This window comes from Kogia breviceps, chromosome 9, assembly GCF_026419965.1.
Source record: "Kogia breviceps isolate mKogBre1 chromosome 9, mKogBre1 haplotype 1, whole genome shotgun sequence".
NCBI lineage: Eukaryota > Metazoa > Chordata > Mammalia > Artiodactyla > Physeteridae > Kogia > Kogia breviceps.
This window is the reverse complement of record NC_081318.1, coordinates 28,827,566-28,850,089: the sequence shown is the minus strand read 5'-3', so window position 1 is coordinate 28,850,089 and position 22,524 is coordinate 28,827,566. Positions and strand designations below refer to the sequence as shown.

General features: G+C 37.9%; 1 protein-coding gene across 6 annotated transcripts in view; it reads left to right on the top strand.

Annotated features, from left to right (window-relative positions):
* PTPRZ1 (protein tyrosine phosphatase receptor type Z1) overlaps positions 1-22,524 on the top strand; it is a 178,006-nt gene that overhangs the window by 99,454 nt on the left and 56,028 nt on the right. For all 6 annotated transcript variants that reach the window (XM_067042270.1, XM_059073956.2, XM_059073955.2 and 3 more), the window contains 6 exons: positions 510-661; positions 4,217-4,312; positions 4,790-4,856; positions 11,413-11,570; positions 11,738-11,888; positions 21,065-21,249. In XM_067042270.1, the coding sequence (XP_066898371.1) occupies positions 510-661; positions 4,217-4,312; positions 4,790-4,856; positions 11,413-11,570; positions 11,738-11,888; positions 21,065-21,249 (809 nt within the window). The remainder of the gene's footprint in view (positions 1-509; positions 662-4,216; positions 4,313-4,789; positions 4,857-11,412; positions 11,571-11,737; positions 11,889-21,064; positions 21,250-22,524) is intronic.

Below are 22,524 nucleotides of genomic sequence, written 5' to 3'. Positions count from 1 at the left end.
ACAGTCTAGGACAGAAGTTCTGAAGCTTGATGCAGCCTGGAGTGGTGCTTGGAGGCATAAGGAGATGGGACAAAAGCAGCAGCCTGTTAAAGAGTAGAAACAGGCTGACCTTGAGAAGGTTGGGGGCACCCCCAGGAAAAGACTTCCTCTGTTCCTTCTCTCTTTAACTGTCACCTCACTACCATCTGAAGCGTTAAGGGAGCAGGGCTTTGGACACCAAACAAACAAATCTTGGAACACCAAACAGACAGGGCAGGTGAACTGCCTGTCTCCTGCTTTTAGTGCTGTATAGCAGTTAAGGTCTTAGGTTTATTTTACATTTGTGGCAATAAGATACATTAAGTATACTATGCAGAGTTAACAAAGTTCAGCTTCCAAAATGGTAACTTTTTAAAATAATTATCAAATAAATGATTTTATTAATGTACTTTAAAAGATGAAAATTTAGTTAAATTTGCAATTTTGATTCTCAAAAACTTAGATGCAATTTTATTGTTTTTTTTAAAAAGTGGAAATTAATCTCACTAATGACTACCATCTCAGCGGAGGAGTTTCAGAAACAGTGTTCAAAGCAAGCAAGATAACTTTTCACTGGGGAAAATGCAATATGTCATCTGATGGATCAGAACATAGTTTAGAAGGACAAAAATTTCCACTGGAGGTAAGTCGATAATTCCACTAGTTACTATTTCATTTTCTAAATCATTAGGATTTTATTTAGCATATAATTTGATTCATTTGTAATCAACTTTATAATTTATGCACCTGTATGTTGTTTACTTGGCTAATATCTGCCTTCGTCACTAGCCTAAGCTCAATGAGACCCATATTTGATTTTCCACGTCCTGGTAATGCAGAATGTCACATTATAGATGATCAATAAATACTGATGAGTGAATGAATGAAATTCTTTCCATAGCCCAGTAGGAATAAAAGGGGAAAATTTTATCAACATACTGGAGAATCAAAAAGCTTCAAATTAAAATGAGAAAATTTTCAGATTTAAAATTGGCAAAATAAATATAATTATAATAAATTGTGTGCAGTGAAATATGTAAACACTTTCATACATGTCTGGAGAAAGTATAAATTGGTAGACTTTCTGGGAAGCAGTTCACTTGTTTTTATCAAGAACTTTAAATGTTTTATCCTCAATATTCACATTTCAATTTGTAGCAATTTAGTCTGAAGAATACTTAAGGACATACTCAAAAATTTATGTGCAAAGACTTATTTACAATAATAAACATTGAAACAAAAGGAAATGATTAAATACATTATGATAGATTATTATAGATCTTGTAAAAATCATGTTTTTCAACGATTTATTTACACATAAAAGGTTCATCGTAAGTGCTTTTAAAAAGTGGAATGTAAAATAGTATACACAGTATTTTTTTTTTTAATATTTATTTATTTTTGGCTGCGTTGGGTCTTCCTTGCTGCGCGCGGGCTTCCTCTAGTTGCAGTGAGCGGGGGCTACTCTTCATCGCGGTGCGCGGGCTCCTCATTGCGGTGGCTTCTCTTATTTCGGAGCACGGGCTCTAGGCACAAGGGCTTCAGTAGTTGTGGCTCGCGGGCTCTAAAGCGCAGGCTCAGTAATTGTGGAGCACTGGCTTAGTAGCTCCGCGGCGACCAGGGCTTGAGCCCATATACACAGTATTATTATTCCAAATTTTGTGAAACATGAAACTAATTAGTGGCTGAGAGTACAGTCTGAGTCAAATGGACGAGGCTTGAATACTGGCTTCACCATCTAGTTAGTAGCTATATGACATAACATTGTAAAAATTAGTTAATTTCCCTAAGCTTCTGTTTCTGTTCCATGAAATTGACATAATAGTAGTAGCATGGGGCTTCCCTGGTGGCGCAGTGGTTGAGAATCTGCCTGCTAATGCAGAGGACATGGGTTCGAGCCCTGGTCTGGGAAGATCCCACATGCCGCGGAGCAATTAGGCCCGTGAGCCACACTACTGAGCCTGCGCGTCTGGAGCCTGTGCTCCGCAACAAGAGAGGCGCGATAGTGAGAGGCCCGCGCACCGCGATGAAGAGTGGCCACACACTTGCCACAACTAGAGGAAAGCCCTCGCACAGAAACGAAGACCCAACACAGCCATAAATAAATAAATAAATTAAAAAAAAAAAATAGTAGTAGCATACCTCTGTAAAGTTATTATGAGGATTAAATGAAAGATTGAATTATTGCTATTGTAAAAATAATTGAAGGAAACCAAGAAAACTAATAATGATTTTCTCTGGGTGATGGCATTATAGGTGCCTTTTCTTTTCTCCTTTAAAGTTGCCATATTTTCAATATTACCTGTAATAAATCTGTATTACTTTTATAATCCAAAATAGTTATTGATAATAAAAATAAGATAAATTAGTTATTTCATAAAGGATTAAAAATATTTTAATGTGGATAAGCACATTCAAGTTTATGACTTATAATTTTTTAATATCCTTAAAGAAAAGCACATTTATCAAATTTTGTTTGTTAAAAATACGAAAGTCAACCCATTAAACACATAACATTCTCACTTCTGAGAGTTTAGCTCTCTCACAATACTACTTAGAACAAAGGTGAAAATCAAGAAAAACTCTAACAATAACAAAAGCCATGATTCAGCAAAATAAATTATACAGAATCTGTGTACTAAACCTCAGGTATTTTTCTTATTTAAAAGCCCCTCAAGTTGTCTCTCAGAGATGTCATTTGCTTTTTGTTTGCTTTTTATTTTATTTTTTAAAAAACATTCATGGTTTTTATTTTATTTATTTATTTTATTTATTTTTATTTTTTTGGCCGCGCCACGCGACTTAGCGGGATCTTGGTTCCCTGACCAGGGATTGAACCTGGGCCCGCGTAAGTGAAAGCCCAGAATCCTAACCACTGGACGGCCAGGGAATTCCATCTTGTTTGTTTTTCAAAACACTCTCCACGTAATTGTGCAAGCAGGGAAACTGGGGGGTATGCTTGACCTGCTCGTTCTTTCCGACCTCTCACATCCTATCATCAGTGCCTCAAGTTCTGCCCCTAAATGATGTGGGAGGTCAGAAAAAGGTTCAAACCACCTTTGTCTCTTACTTGGGTACCTGAGTCCCTACAGCTAGTTTCTCTCCAGTCTTAATCCCTTCTGCTCTCCCCCCTTCCCATCAGGGACTTCTATTGCCCTCCAGCCCAAACTGCTGGGACTGCCTGTGTGGCCCCCTGCCTACTTCTCCAGCCTCATATCTCTCTTCTCCTCTCAAGTGTGCTCAACTGAACTTCTAACAAACTACTTTCCATTTCCCACACTTCTCATACTTTCTTGCCTGTAGGCCTTTTCCTAGCTGGTCCCTCACGACCAGCTGAACACACATTCATCTCTTCTGCTTTTTCATCTGTCAGCTTTAAAGCCACCCATGCTTCAGGGGTCAACTTGGAAATCCTCTCTCTGAAAAGGTTTTGGTGACCACCCAAGGCAGGAGCCACTGCCTTCCTCTGCTCCACACCTGCTATTTCTCTGATCCATAGCCCTAGCCACACACTAATCTTTTCAGAGGCTTTCTGCTCTTCCCTTAATTATATGTCAAAACTACCTGAGTTATCAAATTTCCAAACCCATGACACTAGGAGCACCAGCTTGTAAGTGAGAGTGGAGACTGTCATAGATGGATGTGTGGACTGAAGTAGAAATGAACAAGGGATAGTCTCGCACCAGGGGGGGAGAGACTTAAAATAAGGAATTTATGACTCCTTTGGTATTTTTTAGGTAGAAGCAGAGAGTTCTTGAGAGTTTCACTGTTAGTAGAGCACAATACAATAATGTCCAAAACTGGTAGCTCAGACCATCAAGAAAGGCATGTCCATTCAGGAAAGAATGAAACCATATTTGAAAGAATTCCATCAAAATAGTGAAAATAACATTTGATAATTTATTACATTTGATAATTGCTCTAGTAAATTATTCAGTGTCCCCTGGTAATCACAAAGTGGTCATTTCAGTTCTAGATCTGTCCAACTTTGTATTTCTTTCTTCACTGAAGGATAAGTGTTAGTTGTGTATATATGTAATTTATAAAATATTTTGAAAATTCACAAAATATAGAATTATATAGTTTATAGAATTTTTCAAGTAGAATTTAATGAACTGAGAAATTATTTTATTGTCTTTTTGCTGACTTTTTTCTGAAGACTTTGTATGTATTAAAGCCATCTTTGTTACATTTATAGATGCAAATCTACTGCTTTGATGTGGACCGGTTTTCAAGTTTTGAGGAAGCCGTTAAAGGAAAAGGGAAGTTAAGAGCTTTATCCATTTTATTTGAGGTAATCATTATACAGAGATTTAGCACTAACTTTTCAATCATGGGGAATATCAAAACACACTTTTTAACAAATAGAAGGGCTCATAAGTGGAATGATAACTGGTGATTATTTTCAAAGAGAACAACCTCTTGGCTGGTATGTTTAAAAGGGGACTCTTGTATTTGTCAGTTGGATATGTCACTTCCAGCTGGAGCAAATCTGTGCACTTGTACACTACAAGATTTGCTTATTTGCAAAGCATCAGCATGATACAGCAGTAACTATGGATCATAACATTTTTAAATGTCCTTTTCTTAATGGAAAATTTGAAAATTATCTGATTTTTGTTTGGTTTATTCTTACCTTGCTGTGAAAAAAAAGTGTGCATTTAGGATTGAATATTGAATACTTAAAATAGAATTTACTAATCTTTACATTTTATTGACTAATTAGTCAAATATTTTATGCAATTTTTAGAACATCATTCTTCTTTCACAGGTTGGAATAGAAGAAAATTTGGATTACAAAGCAATTATTGATGGAGTTGAGAGTGTTAGTCGTTTCGGTAAGCTATTTGGAGAAATCTCTTTCTTCGAGATTTACTTTGGATGCATATGAATTTTTACAATGTTATAAAAATCACTTGTTCCAAGAAAGAAGCACAGACATTTGTAAAGAGGAGCAATCTCACATCTTACACTTGACAATTTATACATTTCTCACTAAAGAACAATTTATCAGAAATTTTTGTCACATAAAATCTTAAAACGTTAATGTAAGTAGGAAGTTGGAAGTTTTCTAATTCTTTTATTGAAAATAATCTATTCACATTATGCATTTAAATGTATTTTTATTCTGTCTCTGCATTGTACATCTGTAAAAGACTCTATAATCTGAAACCAGTTAATTTTATAAAAATTATATTTTAAAGTGAAAAGAGAATTGTTACTCAAGTTCAAATGTATTCCCTGGTGGTTTCCTTGATAAGTCCTTTGCTTTACCAATATGATGAGATAAGATTTTTGGAAGGTGAATGCTTACATAGAACAAGGTTCACTATATTTTTATATTGTTCTGCCTGCTATCTCACGGATCTTGTAATTTGTCACAGCAAATGCTTTTGACAACATTGGCAAGAGACAGCAAACCTGTTGTTATTGTTGTTTTATTTTTATTAAGCAGAGTATTAATGTTGTCCTGAGTTATCAATAAAGGAGGATTATTCCTCTCCGGGAAGCTGCAAAATATGAAATCAGAAACACAACTCACATAGATCCTTTTCTTGAAAGCAGAAATCTGGCCTAGGATTGATTCATCTTTGTCAATTATATGTGAGAACTTGAACTGACCAAACTTTTCAGAAGTCAGGCATATGTGAGCTCCTGCAGTGCAGCTTTCTTTGGAAAGGTGCAATCAAATGGCATAAAGCTGTTAGTTATCTCCCTCCATCCACCTAGATTGCAGAATTCAACATTGAATGCCATAAGCCACACTTAATTTTTCCCTCATTTAGTCAGAAAGTGGAGTCTATGCAGACTGCAAGAAGTCAGCTAGTTTGAATTCCTAAACTTAAAATGATGTAAAATATGAACCTGAATGTTCCCAGGCCCTGCACAAGCCTGTGGGGAACACAAAAGTGATAATAACCCTGGTTGTTAGTCCTGATTTGTGCAACTGGTGGCACTTTGGCCGCTCTCTTGAGGCCTTCTCAGTTGTTTCTGGGGGTCTCTAGGAGGGTGTAGTCTGAGCTTAAGAACCAATTTGTTCATGTTCTTGGACTAAAGTTTCCTTTCTCATATCTACTGTCTATAAGCCATTGAGGGGGAGGCTTCATCAGAGCCTGCCGTCACCTAGTACCTTCCCTGGGAATATGGGTTCCCTAACAGCATTCTGCCTCTGTCCTGGCTCTTAATTCAGAAACAGAACAAATGGTCTCCTGGGGTGGCTGGAAACACATACAAGTCTGCCCTCTATCTATCTTCTCTCTCCCTCTCTACCATGCACCAACTTCTTCTCTCCTCTTTTACCAAAAAATAAAATCCTCCATGCCTATCAGCCCATCTACTAGACACTTAATATTTCCATATACTCAGCAAGGACACCTAAGCCCATACAGTTGTAGAGCCAGGATTTAGAACCTGTCTGTCCAAAAAGTTTGTTCTAATATATTGTAGAGATTTATATTAGTTACATGTTTCAGAGCACATATGAAACACCTGTCAATTTGATTTGAATGGTTGTGAGATATGATCTGTCCAAACTAAATAAGTTAAGTCCTTCCAAAGTTAGATGTTTGAGAGTTCTTAGATTAAATTTAGTCCTATTTCAAAGTCTAGAAAAATCTTCTGGTGCCCCATAAACGGTAGGCTTCCCAAAATTAGCTGCCAGCCATTGCTGCTGGGAACTTGAAGGCAGTGCTTGTCTTTAGACAGTGACTCAGGAACTGCAGCTAAACTCACATTATTTGGAGGATATGCGGCTAAAATCCTGTCACATATTCTCCATATAATGTGAGTGACACAAAAAATCAATACCGTTCAACCATCATTCAGATTATAAAGTCTGCCTTATTGCAGTGTGGGCTGGTTGCTCATTTCCTGTATTTCTCTCTAAGAGACAAACCCATTTCTCTTTCCTTCCCTCTTTCTTACCTTTTTTTCTTTTCCTTCCTTCCATCACACCTACTCTATGTTAGACATTGCTGTCACGTGGAGTGGTGAGAGAGAGGGTGCGGTTGCAGCAATCAGAGATAATGCATTACTATTCCCCAAACAGAGCCCACAAAAGGAAAAACTGTTAGTCAAAATGAGAAGGAGACACACCCCAGGTAAATCAGAGATTCTCAAATGGGAGTCCTCATCAGAATGATTTGTGGTGCTTTCCTAATCACAAATGCAGGCCAGGAATTTGTATATTGAAAAATCCTCACAGGCAGTATTGATGTGGCCCCATCCTAAGTCTCATTGTCCTAAGTGATAAGAGTTGGTTTTAAGTATTTAATGGTTCTTTCCTTGCATTGGGCCTGACCATGGTCTTTGTCTTTATCTCCTTGTCTCTCACCCTCCTCATCTTTCCACCTCCTACTGTCAGCCTCCCACGAAGGAGGATCTGATTGGTTTGTTAACCATTAATTCATGTTCAAAGGAAGAGGATCACTGAGTGAATGACTGATCACAAATAGAGCCGTATTGGCTCAGGTGTGATTCTGTCTTGTGTTAGCAATAGTGAGGTGATTCAGATGAGGTGCATGTTTTTGCAAGCCACAAAAAAACCTCACCTTAGTCCAGTTTTCTCATAAGATGATGGTGCAATTGGAAAATACTACTGTAATTGTAAAGTCTTGTGATATCAGAAAGAAACTTAGGACATGTACGTACATAACAAAAAAGAATAAGGTACAAAATAGTTAACGTGTCGATAACAGAGACTAGATAAGTGGTATTGAAGTACAGCGGAAGGAAGAATGGATTCTATACTGGGATGAGGGAAGGAGGAATTGAAAACTTTCTTCTGATTCTTTCCCTTGCTCTTAATTATTTCCCCTTTAATTTCTTCTCCAATTTCAGGAAAATTATCTATTTCACCATCCCTATTCAAATCTTCTGTTTTTCCTTTTCCGGCTTCTAGGTCTCCTGGTGTCATTTAATTTCCCACCTGTTTTAGCAGTGAGTCAATTTCTGGCTCCTTACTTAATTAGTATTCTGTAAATCCACATTTCCACGGAACATTTGTGAGATAAGCTTTTTCATCAGAAAAAGGAAGAATTGTAGTCCATTGATGATTTAAAAAGAGGTTACTTAATCACAAATTTTCTAGATATCAAAAACATAAATCTGATAATGGAAAAATATTCACGTATTCAAAATAGCTTCCTTAAGTTTCTGAGAACTTGAATCTGAGTCTGAGTTCTAAATAATCTTGTCTTGACATTGGAGGAGAGGAAGACATACTTTTAGAAGTTACTAATTAACGCATTAAACCTAATGTAACTTGAATTTTCTAATGGATTAAAACGATTTAGGTTGCATCTCTATGACACTATCAATTCTGTCAATAGGTTTTTACTTCTAAGATTTAGTCTTAAATGCCGACTGGAAACAGTTATCTATAACTTTTTAGCAGGCTTCTTTCTTCCTGAAGAAGTTTCTGTATTGCAGAAAAAAGTAACATTCAATAACTAACTTTTAAATGGGAATAATTTTTTTCCTTGAGGCTTTCTGGATATGTCCAATCTTCATTTCATTTAGAGCTGTAATACACTGTTAAGATCATCTGGCCCAAAATGTAAAATAGATAGCTAGTGTGAAGCAGCTGCATCACACAGGGAGACCAGCTTGGTGCTTTGTGACCACCTAGAGGGGTGGGATGGGGAGGGTGGGAGGGAGACTCGAGAGGGAGGGGATATGGGGATATATGTATATGTATAGCTGATGCACTTTGTTATACAGCAGAAACTAACACAACATTGTAAAGCAATTATACTCCAGTAAAGATGTTTAAAAAAAAATCATCCGGTCCAGTTATTTCATTTTGTAATGAGGAATATGGGGTTCAAGAAGACTAAAATCTTGCAAAGGCTTTACTCTACTTAAGGTTTTCAACTCTGGCTGCATGTTTGAATCACCTGGGGACAGTTTTTTTTTTAAACGTAGATGCACCTAAAATTATAGCCTAAAAATAAATATAGATGCTCAGGTCCCACTGCTAGAGATTTAAATTAAAACAGCCTAGGGTGGGGTCTGGGACATTGATTTTTTTTAATGCTTCCCAGATAATTCGTATACGGCTACTCTGTACTGTACCATCTCACTTAGGCTAGATTAAATTGGCATCAGGGACTATTTCTTAATGACTTAAATCTACAAGACAGAGCAGAGGACATGTACTGGACTGGGTAGTCAAGAGGATAGGAAAATAAGTTAAACACAGTCTCACTGGTAAGCAGATTGCTGCCCCTATGAGTGAGGACTGGTACACAAAGAGCAAAATGGCCAAGGCAGTGCCGTTGGTAAGTTCTGTTGGAAAGATGCAAGATCAAAAATGGGACTCTTCGGGCTTCCCTGGTGGCGCAGTGGTTGAGAGTCTGCCTGCCGATGCAGGGAGCGCGGGTTCGTGCCCCGGTCCGGGAAGATCCCACGTGCCGTGGAGCGGCTGGGCCCGTGGGCCATGGCCGCTGAGCCTGCGCGTCCGGAGCCTGTGCTCCACAGCGGGAGAGGCCACGGCAGTGGGAGGCCCGCGTACCACCAAAAAAAAAAAAAAAATGGGACTCTTCAAGGAGACGGATTTAGCTGGGTTGTTTCAAGGTTCTAAGGCTAGATGGAACACTTAGGAAAGGTCTACCAATTTTTTGTAGGAATTCTCTATTCTTGATACAAGTTATATATCTTTGTACGTATAGCAGGAATAAATCAATATTTTTATTACATATATAAAATTTGAAATATATTTTCTACTCTTTGTCCTGCCTCTTTACTCTCTTAATGGTGACTATTGATAAATAAATCTTGAGTATCATGTACATCATTTTTCCCTTTGTGAATAACACTTTTTGCATGCTATTTAAGAAATCTCAACCTACCCTAACGTTATGGAGATAATTTTCTATGTTTTTCTCTAAAAGCCTTATTAGTCTGTTCACATCTAGATCCACACTCTATTTAGAACTGATTTGTGCTTATGGTGTGAAGGAGGGAATCATGTTTTTCTATAAGGATATCCAATTGACACAGCAGTGCATATTGAAAAGGTTAATCATCCATTACATAGTAATTTTTCTGTCATAAATCAAGTAACCATATATGTGTGTGTCTGGACTCTTTATTTTCTTCCATAGCTCTCCATCTTTGCATAAATATCTCACTATCGTGATTTCTATGGCCTTATATAGTAGGTCTTCCTACTTGGTATCCTTACCTTTGTTACTGCTCAAGATTGTCTTAACTTTTTTTGCGGTTCCATTTAAATTTTAAAAACAGAATGTCAATTAATACACACACACACACACACACACACACACACCCCAACACCAACCCATCTGGAATTTTGATTAAGATGTCATTGACTCCATAAAACAACTTGGGGAAAATTAACATTTTCACAATACTGAATCTTCCCATTGACATGATATTTCCCACCATTTGAAGCTTTCTAATTCTCTCAAAGTTTTAAAATTTTCAGTGTAGATGTTTTACGCATCACTTGTTAGATTTACTTGTATTTGATATTTGTTGCTATCATGTTATATTGTTTGAAATGTCATTTTCTATTGTTTGTTACCAGTAAATAGAAGTACAATTAAGTTTTATATATTGGTGTTGCATGCAGTGACTTTGCTAAACACACTTATTAGTTCTAATAGTCAGTAAATTATTTTCACTATCTCACATGCTCAATTGGGTTATTTGAAAATTATGATGACATCATTTTTTCCTGCCCAATCTTCATGACTCTTTTTCTTTTTCTTACATTATTGTAAATAAATAAAGTAAATAAATGGTCCCAGTCCTCCAGTTCAATGTTAGATAAAATGGTGGTATTGTAGAAGGATTTGCACCCGTTGCGGAGCACAGCCTCCGGCCGTGCAGGCTCAGCAGCCATGGCTCACGGGCCCAGCAACTCCGCGGCATGTGGGATCTTCCCGGACCGGGGCACGAACCCGTGTCCCCTGCATCGGCAGGCGGACTCTCAACCACTGCGCCACCAGGGAAGCCCCAATAAGTCATTTTTAAATATGATGTTTATTATAGACTTTTGAAGATAATCTTCATCAGAATAAGGTTTTGTTTTTCTTTTCCACAAATTGGTATTAAATCCTATCAAATGGTTTTACTGTATCTATTCAGATGGCCATATGATTTCTGAATATCTTTCATATGTAAAAATAATCTCTCCAGCATCTTGCCCATGTAATGATAAAGCATCTAGCACTATGTAGGGATATATGCAAGAAAATTTAGAGTATGCCAATTTTATTACCATTTTTGAAATAAATGTAAAATGTTCATAAAATTTCAGTTCTGATTAAATGCATACCAAAGCATATGTCTTTGTTTCATAGGAGCTTTGAGCAGCTAAGTTCCACTGTTAGGATTTCAGCTGAGATGTGTGTGATTCCTTTGTAGGGAAACAGGCTGTGTTGGATCCGTTCACATTGCTGAACCTTCTGCCAAACTCAACAGACAAGTATTACACTTACAATGGCTCCCTGACATCTCCTCCCTGCACAGACACCGTTGACTGGGTTGTTTTTAAAGATACAGTTAGCATCTCTGAAAGCCAGGTAATCTTGGAAATTCAAACAAATGAAGTAATTTGAAGCAATTTTGAAAGAATTATTTTCTAAGCTTTACTATAGAATATCTGTTTTAAAGCATTTGCCGATATGCCTTTGAAGCAGATACACAGTTAAATTATGTGTTATTATATGTTAAATTATCTTCTTTCCAGCTGGCTGTTTTTTGTGAAGTTCTTACAATGCAGCAGTCTGGTTATGTCATGCTGATGGACTACTTACAAAATAATTTTCGAGAACAACAGTACAAGTTCTCCAGGCAGGTGTTTTCCTCATATACTGGAAATGAAGAGATTCATGAAGCAGGTGTGTATTGAAATATAATTTTGTAGGAGGTAATTGTGGTATAGTGGAAAATATACAAGGCTTTGATTTTTGGAAATACTTTGATTATAACCTTGTAGCTTTAGGTAAGCACTTTAACTTTTCTGGATCTCAGTTGCCATTTTTATAAAATGGCAGTTAAAAATATCTGTCTTTCCAACATGAATAACCCCATTTTGCAGACAAGAGACACTGAGATTCAGTAAGGAAAGTAATTTTTCTTTTTTTTAAATTTTTTTTTAGTTTTGGCTGCGTTGGGTCTTTGTTGCTGCGTGCGGGCTTTCTCTGGTTGCAGCGAGCGGGGACTTCTCTTGTTATGGAGCATGGGCCCTAGGAGCATGGGCTTCAGTAGTTGCAGCACACAGGCTCAGTAGTTGTGGCCCGTGGGCCCAGTTACTCCACGGTATGTGGGATCCTCCCGGACCAGGGCCCGAACCCGCGTCCCCCGCATTGGCAGGCAGATTCCCAACCACTGCACCACCAAGGAAATCCCAGTAATTTTTCTAAACTACATAGTAATAGGTGGCAAAGTCACATACACACCTCCACATTCTTTGTGTCATTTGTCTGAACTAACAGCCATAAGAGAGGGATGAAGAAGGGGTGAGGTGTTCAGAGCTTGGGGAGATCGCTTCTGGTTGGGGTGACTAGGGAATCTCCGTGGGAGAACCACATTTGACCTGAGTCTTGATGTGTGATTTGGGTTTTAAATAAGTACTCATCCTTGTGTTGGCAGCTCCCAGAGAAGCCTAGTACCTAGTAAGGATTGAAACCAAAGGCACTGAATTATTAATGAATAAAAAGTGAGTCTTTCCCCCAGTTTCTTTCTTTGAAAGAAAAGAAGTTTGTCCTCGTCAAGCCCAGGCGATGGAGAGGAGGGAAAGGCTCTGGAGTCTTTTGAAGCTGACACAGCAGTCAGAAGCCTTTGAAAGTGTCCAGGGGACACAATAAGTTGCATCTACTGACTTGTTCTTTTCAGTTCACACTGAGGGTGCACTGGTTCATGAAAGAAAGAGTTGAAGTGGCCTTTGCTTTGGGGACCTTTCCAAGTACATGGTCTTCTTTGATCCCCGTCCTGCAATGAAATTTTGGCCGTGTATAATATTAATTCAGTAATTGTCTGCTTTTGAAGGTTGGGCATTAAAACAGCATGTTTTTATTGTTTCAAGGTGATATTTGTGGGAATTGTTTATCCTTTAACAACAACGACAGAGCACAAGACAACAGTGATGAATAGCTGCACTTAATGTGACATTGTTTCAAATTAAATTGCCCTAAAGTGAGGAAATTTAATTATATTTCTACCAAAAATAGTAAATACTAAAACTTCCTGTCTGGTAAACAATACACAGTTGATTAGAAAAAAGAAACAGATTTACCCATCTCCTTTTCCGAAATGCAAATGACCAAATCACAAAGTAAATAAATACGATTTTTTGGTCATGTACTTTTACCAGTTATATCTTATTAAAACCCTTCAGTGGCTCCCATTGCTTTTAGAATAAAATCCAAACAGTTTGTCATTACATGGTAGGTCCTATTCAGCACTTACTGGCCTCCTCCCAGGCCAGCTTCCTTCCCTCATCCTGACCTCTATGAGGTCCCTGAAGAAGGAAGACCACACTCTCCCAGGTTTCATGTTCTTCCCTGCTGGTCTCCTCCTTGTTCTTCAAGACTCAGGTAGACCATTGCCTCCACTGGGGAGCCATCTCTGACTCTACCTCCACCCCTACCAAGCCTGGCTCTGGCCCGGGGACACAGGACTGTGCCCTTGTGAAGGTGCCGTGCCCATAGGGCACAAGATGAATGATGCTCGTCTGGAGGTGTGCATTGTACCCAGGAGCTCCTGTACGCTGGGCAACCACACTTCCTAGCAGTTGCCATTGTAGGATATTGCTTTTTTACTTATCTCTCCCCCACCATTGTCTGAGCTCCAAGACGGAAGTAACGAAGTCTTTTATCACTTTATCTCCTTTGCTGGGCTAAAGTAAAGCTCTCATTCATCAAATAGTCACCAAATGACTGAAAAAATCCATTTGCATATATAATAAAAATATGGCAGGCTATGCTCAATGGGTGCCTCTTACATCATTTAACATGTAAAACCCTTATGTAGTTCCGTTTTCATGTAGATCATCGTTGTTTTTCACAGTTACGTGATGAAGGCTAAAAAAAATAATAACAAAAACAGTAATAGACCAGTGTGTTCAACCAAGCATTGGCCGTATTTTCCTCATTTTATAGTTTGGGAAGCTGATATTAAGTGTCTCACCCAAGTTCATGGAACTGTAAAAGGCTGGAGTCGGTATTTGAACCCAGCTCTTCCTAATTCTAAAGACTTTCAAAGCTCTCTCCACTATGCTTTATAAGGGAACATAATTTATGCTTACATAATTTTTTATAATAAAAACTGATGACTTTAATGACATGACCCTTTTTAAAAAATAGTATTGGGTCTTTTCAAAGACTAGGACAATTGAATTCTTGCATTTTCCATTATGAGTATTTGCATTCACCAAGTACGTATTTTCCATGTGCATATTCCTGTGATTTTTTTTTTTCCCTTAATGGATACACTATCGCCCTTCTACTTTCTCGAACTGAATTTGAAAATAAGTATTGAGGATTGCATTTATTTTCAGGATTTAATCTTTGTTCAGTTTAATCTGAAAATGTTTTTATTACATGAGCATTGTAAAAAAGGAGAAAATAAATATAAGCACACAGAAGAAAATAAAAATGCCTCATACTGTCATTACCCAGAGATAACTGCTATGAGGATTTTGAGGAATATCCTTCTAGGTCTATCTCTTAAATTAAAACTATATTATTGGGCTTCCCTGGTGGCGCAGTGGTTGAGAGTCCGCCTGCTGATGCAGGGGACACGGGTTCGTGCCCCGGTCCGGGAAGATCCCACATGCCGCGGAGCGGCTGGGCCCGTGAGCCATGGCCGCTGAGCCTGCGCGTCCGGAGCCTGTGCTCCGCAGCGGGAGAGGCCACAACAGTGAGAGGCCCGCATATCACCAAAAAAAAAAAAAAAAAAAACTATATTATTATATCTCACAAAAATCAGGCTGTACCACACTTATCTGTTTATTGATTTTGCTTTACTTAATGATGTAAATATATCATTAATCACATTCTTAATTTTATGTACTATTCCATTGTATAGTCATAGCAACTTACTAGATCAGTTTCTCAGTTTGGGACATTCAGATTATATTTATATATTTTGCTATTATAAATATTGAACATCCTCATTTTGACCAAGAGAAAAGTAAGAGGTGGCATGAAAATTGTTAGAATTCTGCTCTTGGTAAATGCACTGTAGAAAGACATATTTTGCAAAATATCAATACATTATAAGTAATTGCAAAAACCATGAGAGGTCTGCATATCCATGCATACTTCTTGAGGGTAGAAATCAAGCCTTATTCATTTTTGCATTCATAGGAAAACACACTCAATGTTTGTGAATGAATCCATATTTTACCAGAACTTCAGTCCTCTATTTTTGCATTTTTACGTAGCATTGCCATTTATTAAAAGGCATTTATTTTTGGCTTCATGGAATGGACGGTGGCTCTTGTAAGAATCACAAAATTTAATGGAACCCTCTGATCTTGAAGGAGTTAGTAAAAGCTGTCTCTTAGTTAATAAGAAATATGTGTCAGTAACCATACAAACATAACATGCGTGTAGAGGAGGTGAAGTCCAGGTTTGTCCCCTGCCTTCCAGGCAACAGATGCCTCCCTGCTGCCCTCTTATCCCACTAGCAAGGCTTTCCACCTAGAAACAGGGGCCGCCTGAAGCACAGTAGGAAAGAGCTGGGGCTTTTAAAGCCCAGTCGACTTCTGGTTTCAAACCGCAGTGCAAATACTTATTCGTTATATAAAAATTGTCAAGTTATTTAATTTCTCTGAGCTCAGTTTCTTCACCTATAAAATGTGAGTTCAAAGGGGCCACCTTGTAGGGCTGTTGTGAGGTTTAAATGAACTAAAGTTTGCAAAGCAGTCCAGTCCCTTGAACACAATATGCTCCAGACCCATAGCTCCTATTACTGTAGTGTATGTGTTTGTGTGTATGTATACACTCATGTATATATGTGTGTGTATGCATTTATATATTTGTATATATAGAATGGGGCAAGCTCTCACAAGTACGGCGTGCTATTCAAGTTTTCCATGTTTAAGGCTTTTGTTTGTTAAGTAGAATTATAAATGCACTTTAAATCTCATTTACTAGCATTGTAATATTATTTAATGCAAACTTTTTTAAAGAAAAGCCATAAAATATAAAATGCTTTTCAAGGCAGGGTAGCATGAAAATAGTGTCTTCATAGCTTAACGTTGTATTTGAGCTATGAGAAATTTTCTGTAATTTCCTGAAAAATGTCATGATGCATTATGCATCAGTTGACCTACCTTCTTGAAGGTCAGTAGTTGTAAATAGCATTCATTAAGGCCACATGTACATTAACTCTGTGCTCTAACTATCTGCAGAAGTGACATGGAGATTATTTACTTCTTGGAAGATTATATGTTACAAATTGAACTGTTGACAAAGTTACTGTGTGTTCCTAGAGAAGACTGACTGAATTAGGTAGAATTCGAAAAATTTCTTTTGGTTATTTATCTAAAAGGAATGGCATATAATCATTGAGAAGTGCAAAGCAGGGATAGATCATTTCTAGTTATTTTTAACATTTGTGGCAATCTTTACGTTTGTCTTATTAAGATCTGCTACTCCGTGAGGGGAAATCACAACCTTAATATTGATTGTCTTCTGAGTCTGTCAGTCTTCAAGTTCCTCACGTGGCAGTCCTCAAATTACCTGTCTCAATACTTTTTAAAATGAGGCTCATAAACCTCAGGCAAGGATGTGGTGGATTTATCAGTGTTCATTCACGGAAGTACTTTGGCCGTGGGCTGTGTCAAACTGTACCAAACCTCAAACAATGGGAAATACTGGGTAAAAGCCTAGTGACATTTTCTCAGCCACTCCCCAAGAATCACCATGCTGTCTTTTCACTTCCATCTACATTTTTACTCATCATCCGTGGAGGTAAGACTGGGCCTTCTCCCTTAGGGCATGTGTCCCTTCTCCCAGGGTGGGCACATAGATAGAACAGCAAAGACAGAAGGAAACTCCTATCTCCTCCCCTCGACTATCAGCACTGACTTTCGTGATTAGCTAATCACGAGACATGTCATAGGGAAAGAGTTGTCATGTTCTCCTCCTTTGTGGTTTTCCTTCATTTAATTCCTTTTCTTTATCCACTTTTTTCCCTTTTTCCTCATGACACTCAGCGCTTTGCCTATTAATCTTTTGCAACTTGCTCTGCAAGGCATACGCATTCCTAGGTAGGAGGTATTCACTCTCCATATCCATTCATTTAAGTGATGAGAAGTAAAGGACTTTGTGCGAGCTAAGTTTGTGAAGCTTTTACAACTTTTAGTGAGGAAAACGTGTACTTTTGAAAAGCACAACCTAATTTGGTCTAAATGGCAGAATTTTTAAAAGTTTATTTTGCATTCCTCTGTAAATGGAGTCTAGGATTTGGAAACTAAAAGCACCCATTACATTTAATACCTTACTAAATTTAAGGATGAGAGGAATGAGTTTCCTCTAGGCAGGGATGGCACCGTCGTTATTTGTATGTCCAAGAGTACCTGGAACCAAGTACATGAGAAGTGAATGTTAAAAATAAGTTTTTAAGTAAGAACACTTTACCACTCCCTTAAAATGGAGACCACATTCTCATTCTTTATAAGTGAGGATCCCTTGCATGTGAACTTGAAGCGCTTACTTGGATTCTGTGTGACTCGACGTGGACTCCAGATTTGTCACAGCCTGGCTTATAGCCACAAGCTTGCAGAAACCCGATTCTCCTTCTTGGCCAGTGTTCCTTAAAGGATCAGTAACTGTGATCCAGATCACATGTAGCTTGTAGAAAAGGAACCAGGGCATGCGATTCATTCCTAAGGAAGGAAGTGGGACCTCAACATATTGTAGTTCTGAACTGCCCATAATCAAGGAAATTATATTTGTGTTACTATTTTATTACATTTATTGGGAGCTTGTATTTGGTGTCTGAATATATGTTGATCTGGAAGACACTTATTGATTTTCAATCCAGATAATGCACTTTATGGAGTGTATGTCCTTCTAATAAGATAAACTATTTTCAATACAAAATATAATGAAAACTTAGAAAACTTAGTGCAAATTAATAACTTATTCCGTAGTCATTCCACAGCTTTATGTCTGAACTCCAAGTAGTGTATATAAAATTAACTAGATTGTTATTTAAAAGATCCCGTCCTACCTTATAGAAGGGCAACCCTTTGACAAGGTCATAGACTATATACAGAAGTACTGGTCCTTCTCTTTTTTTCCAAAAACTTCTGTATTTCAGCATCTAAAGATAAGATTCAGCGGCAGCTTTATAACATATTACTAAGCTATGATTGTCAATAAGCAAAAGGAGCATTTTAAAAATAAATTTCTAATTACAATGTAAATTTAAACTCTTAAACAAATTACTAATAAGCTTTTACAGACGTATAAAGAAGAAAACAAAGGAATGAAAATCTGGTGGCAGGGAAATGTGAATTGCTTTTCAGAGTCCTACTTTATATGAATGCTGATGAAGTACCCACTGATTTCTACTATTAAGGCAAGATAAACATAGACGTCTGACCAAAATTGCTTGCACTATTTAGGAAGTAGTCCTTTGGGTATTTTGCAGCTAATAATTTTATGTTTTTCTCAGTTTCTCAGAGTTCTATGTTTTGTGTACATGCATAAAACTCTAATGCATTTTAAGATAGTTTCATCTCTGAGGAAGAGATAGTTCACTTTAAATCATTCTCACTCTATACAAAGTGGGAGTGATTTTTGAACAAAATCTGCAAATGATATTGCCCAGAATCACTTTCCGTCTTTTAAAAACAGACTTGGGATTCATCAGAATCTAGGCTGAGTCAATCAATCCTGTTCCTCCACCTGTATAGTTTACGTTAGCAGCTCACTTCTGAGATGCTTTGGCGGTCTTCTGCCATCTGGCGGACGCTAATAGAATTGTCACTAGATAGAGTAACGATGGTGGAGTCTAGACCTGAATTCGAATACATTTTCTTATTCTGAATTCGTGGTTTTTGATAACGGAAGAATTGTCCTCTTATTCCCAAAGGAACACCCCACCCTACATCCTCGATAAACAAAAAATAGTATATAGTTTTAACAGTGAAAACTTCTGTCTCTTAACTCTTACAAAGTTATTCATATATTGATTTAAAGGGTATATGTGTATATATATTTATGTTTCTCTGAATCATCCATATACCACTGCTAGCATAGCATACATATGCCAAAATATCTATTATTAAGTACCGTAATAAAATTTGTTTCCATTTATAAGGTCAATTGTTAGTTTGGGGTGCCCTCCCGTGTTCTCGAGAGGAACTACAGACTGATAGAGACAAAAAGGCTTTTTGCTCATATTCTGATGCTGCTGCTTGCATGTTTTCGTTGGGTCCTGGAAATAGTTTTGGTAGTAGTGATGATTGGTTGACTTAAGTAAACTGCGTGGTCTCGTCTAGTGGTTTGTAACTTCTGGTGTCCCTTTAAAGCAAAGCCTGGATTCTGTGAACATAATATGTGAGCATAATATGCTCTGCAAGCATAATCTTTGGCCTTAGAGACCTTTCTCTCCCTCTCTTTTGCAAATCTATCTGGCCTATGAAGAGATTATATTCATTACTTTGCTTTACTAGCACAGTATCACGAATTTTGTCATTTTTATCCTCACAGTCCAAATTATCACATTATGAATGTATTTCAGATGGAACGACATTTTTAGCATGATTCCCAGCATGGGCTTCAATTCATTTTAAGAAGTCCCTGAATGAGTTTCAATATATTTTTTCAGCTGAGACAAACAAATCTTGTAATTCCCTGAAATTAATTGCTTAATCTATTTATGATGTCAAAGTGGGATTTTTGTCAGCAGGTCTGAAAAATATTGAAATAATAGTTTTAGTTGTTCTTCTCTGGTTTTCTGTGCTAGGGAATTTTTAATTATTTTAAGGATTTTCAAACAATAAAATGTCTGATAATAGACCATCTTTTATCATTGAAATTCTCCTCATCCTGAGCTAAGCATATTTGTCAGGTACCCAACAAGTGTAATAAAGACACCATAAACCTGAAGATATCCTTTGTTCCTTTATATTTGAAAACTGAATCAGTATGCCAGATATATTCAAGATGGTGTTCTGGGCAATACAGAAATATGAAGCTCTGGTTCTTATGTTTATAATCTACTAAAGGAGTTAAGACCCATTCGGAAAAAATATATATAATAGAACAGGCAATTATGCAATGAAATAATAGTGGTAAAACAAAAGAGACAACTGAAAATGACAGAGATCACTTCAGCAGAGATCAAAGTGTGCGTAACAGAGAAGGTTGCACTTGATCAAGACGTTTCCTGAGTAGGAAGATAGACGTCAACAGATAGAGATAGGAGGTGTCGACTGAAAACAAATGCACAACCTAAAAGATGAGCGTTATGTTTTATTCGGCAGACATTCTAAGCACTTCAAGCCCAGGAGACAGGACTCTCAGATCACTCTGAGGGACTGCTCCGAAGAGGCAAAGCGGGATAGATAGGAGTTTTTGCAACAAAGACCAGATAGTCAGAACATCAAAAGATTACCTACCGTTAATTAAAGAAAACCTGATATCTCAAGTTAAGGAATTTAGCGTTTTCCTATGTATCGGAAGATGCACGAGTCTGGGCTCACTGAAATCATTCCTGTGATATGCACCTCAGCTCTCTGGGGTCAGTTTCCTGTACATTGCCATCCTGAGTTGCCTCAGGGTGCACTGTTGGGGCAGCTGTAATGTGATGGCTTGATGGCCGCAACATCCTTTGTTTACTGATACGACAGGCGATATTTTTCATTCACAGAAAGAAGGAAGAAGTATCTCAGATACAGGAGATGGCATGAACAGAAGTGCCACAGCGGGAAAGTGTAACTTTTTACCCTTTATTAAAATACAACAAAAATGTTCGTAGAATATGTTTCACTTGTTGAAATCCTAGAGGGTGACAGTTGTATCAATAACTGTACTTTTTTTTTTCTCTGAAGTTTGTAGTTCAGAACCAGAAAATGTTCAAGCCGACCCAGAGAATTATACCAGCCTTCTTGTTACGTGGGAGAGACCTCGAGTAGTTTATGATACCATGATTGAGAAGTTCGCAGTTCTGTACCAGCAGTTAGAGGGAGAAGACCAAACCAAGCATGAGTTTTTGACAGATGGCTATCAAGACTTGGTAACTATAAGATCAATTGTTTCGTGTATTGTAGTTTAATTTTTAGGGTAAGAACTTAAAATGATTGTATGTATATTGTTGCCTTTTGTGACTTTAGACTTTGTATGAAGCTCTCTGGTGGGGTGAAGGGGACACAGAAGCTGTATTTAACTATGTCAGAACTTACAGGGGTTGACACTAAGTTCTTACTAATGTTTTGAATTACATGGAGACCACAGCTTTGCCAACAGCAACATTGTAGAGTAGACACTTATGGAAGACTTAGAACTGGAGATCATCGAGTGCAGTCTCTCTTTACAAAGAAAAGGACTCAAAGAACAGTTAAATACTTTATGCTCTCACCGTTGGGGAAAGAATTGGGCCTGGAATGTCAGTGCTCTGATACCGTCATATGTTGTTTCCCCATCATACTGAATCAGCACAAGGGAAATCGAGTAGGGGAATAGAGTAAGGGTCTTGAAAGTCCTTTTCTTTTTTTTTTTTTTTTCGGTACGCGGGCCTCTCACTGCTGTGGCCTCTCCCGTTACGGAGCACAGGCTCCGGACGCGCAGGCTCAGTGGCCATGGCTCATGGGCCCAGCCGCTCCGTGGCATGTGGGATCCTCCCGGACCGGGGCATGAACCCGCGTCCCCTGCATCGGCAGGCGGACTCTCAACCACTGCGCCACCAGGGAAGCCCAGAAAGTCCTTTTCTTCGCATCAAATTTCCAAGTAACAGATGTGAAGTCAATTGAGATAGAACTTTGGGGACATGAGGCAGGTAAAACCCTTAGGAAAGGATTCACGTCCTCTTGCTCCCCACGCATGCACAAGAATTAAAGAAAATAAAGTACAGATTCCTTCTGTGACCTGAACATCTCAGTACTAAGCTTTGCCCTGGTAGGGAGGTGTTGGGGTATAGCTGAGAAAACCCCTCAAGAAAGCCCCCAGTATAGGTCCAAGACATTGAACTCCGAATATAGACACTCACTGGGGTGTCACTCAAGCCCTAGGAACCTGCATTTAAACAAAAGCTGGTGTTGAATATCATGTAAACAAAATAATGAGATTTGTAACAACTTTTTAATTCAGATGTCTAAAACAAAGACACTAGGAATTGAGAAAGTTGTGGAATTTATGAGAATATACTATTTTTCACTTCATAATGATGTGAAGAAGATAATAATTCTATTTACGTAGAAATTTTAAACAAATATTTAAAATACGAAATTTTCTAATACTAGATCTGATTTGTAAAAAGAAAAAAAAGTGTAGTTTTCCAGTATCTCCCTAATTC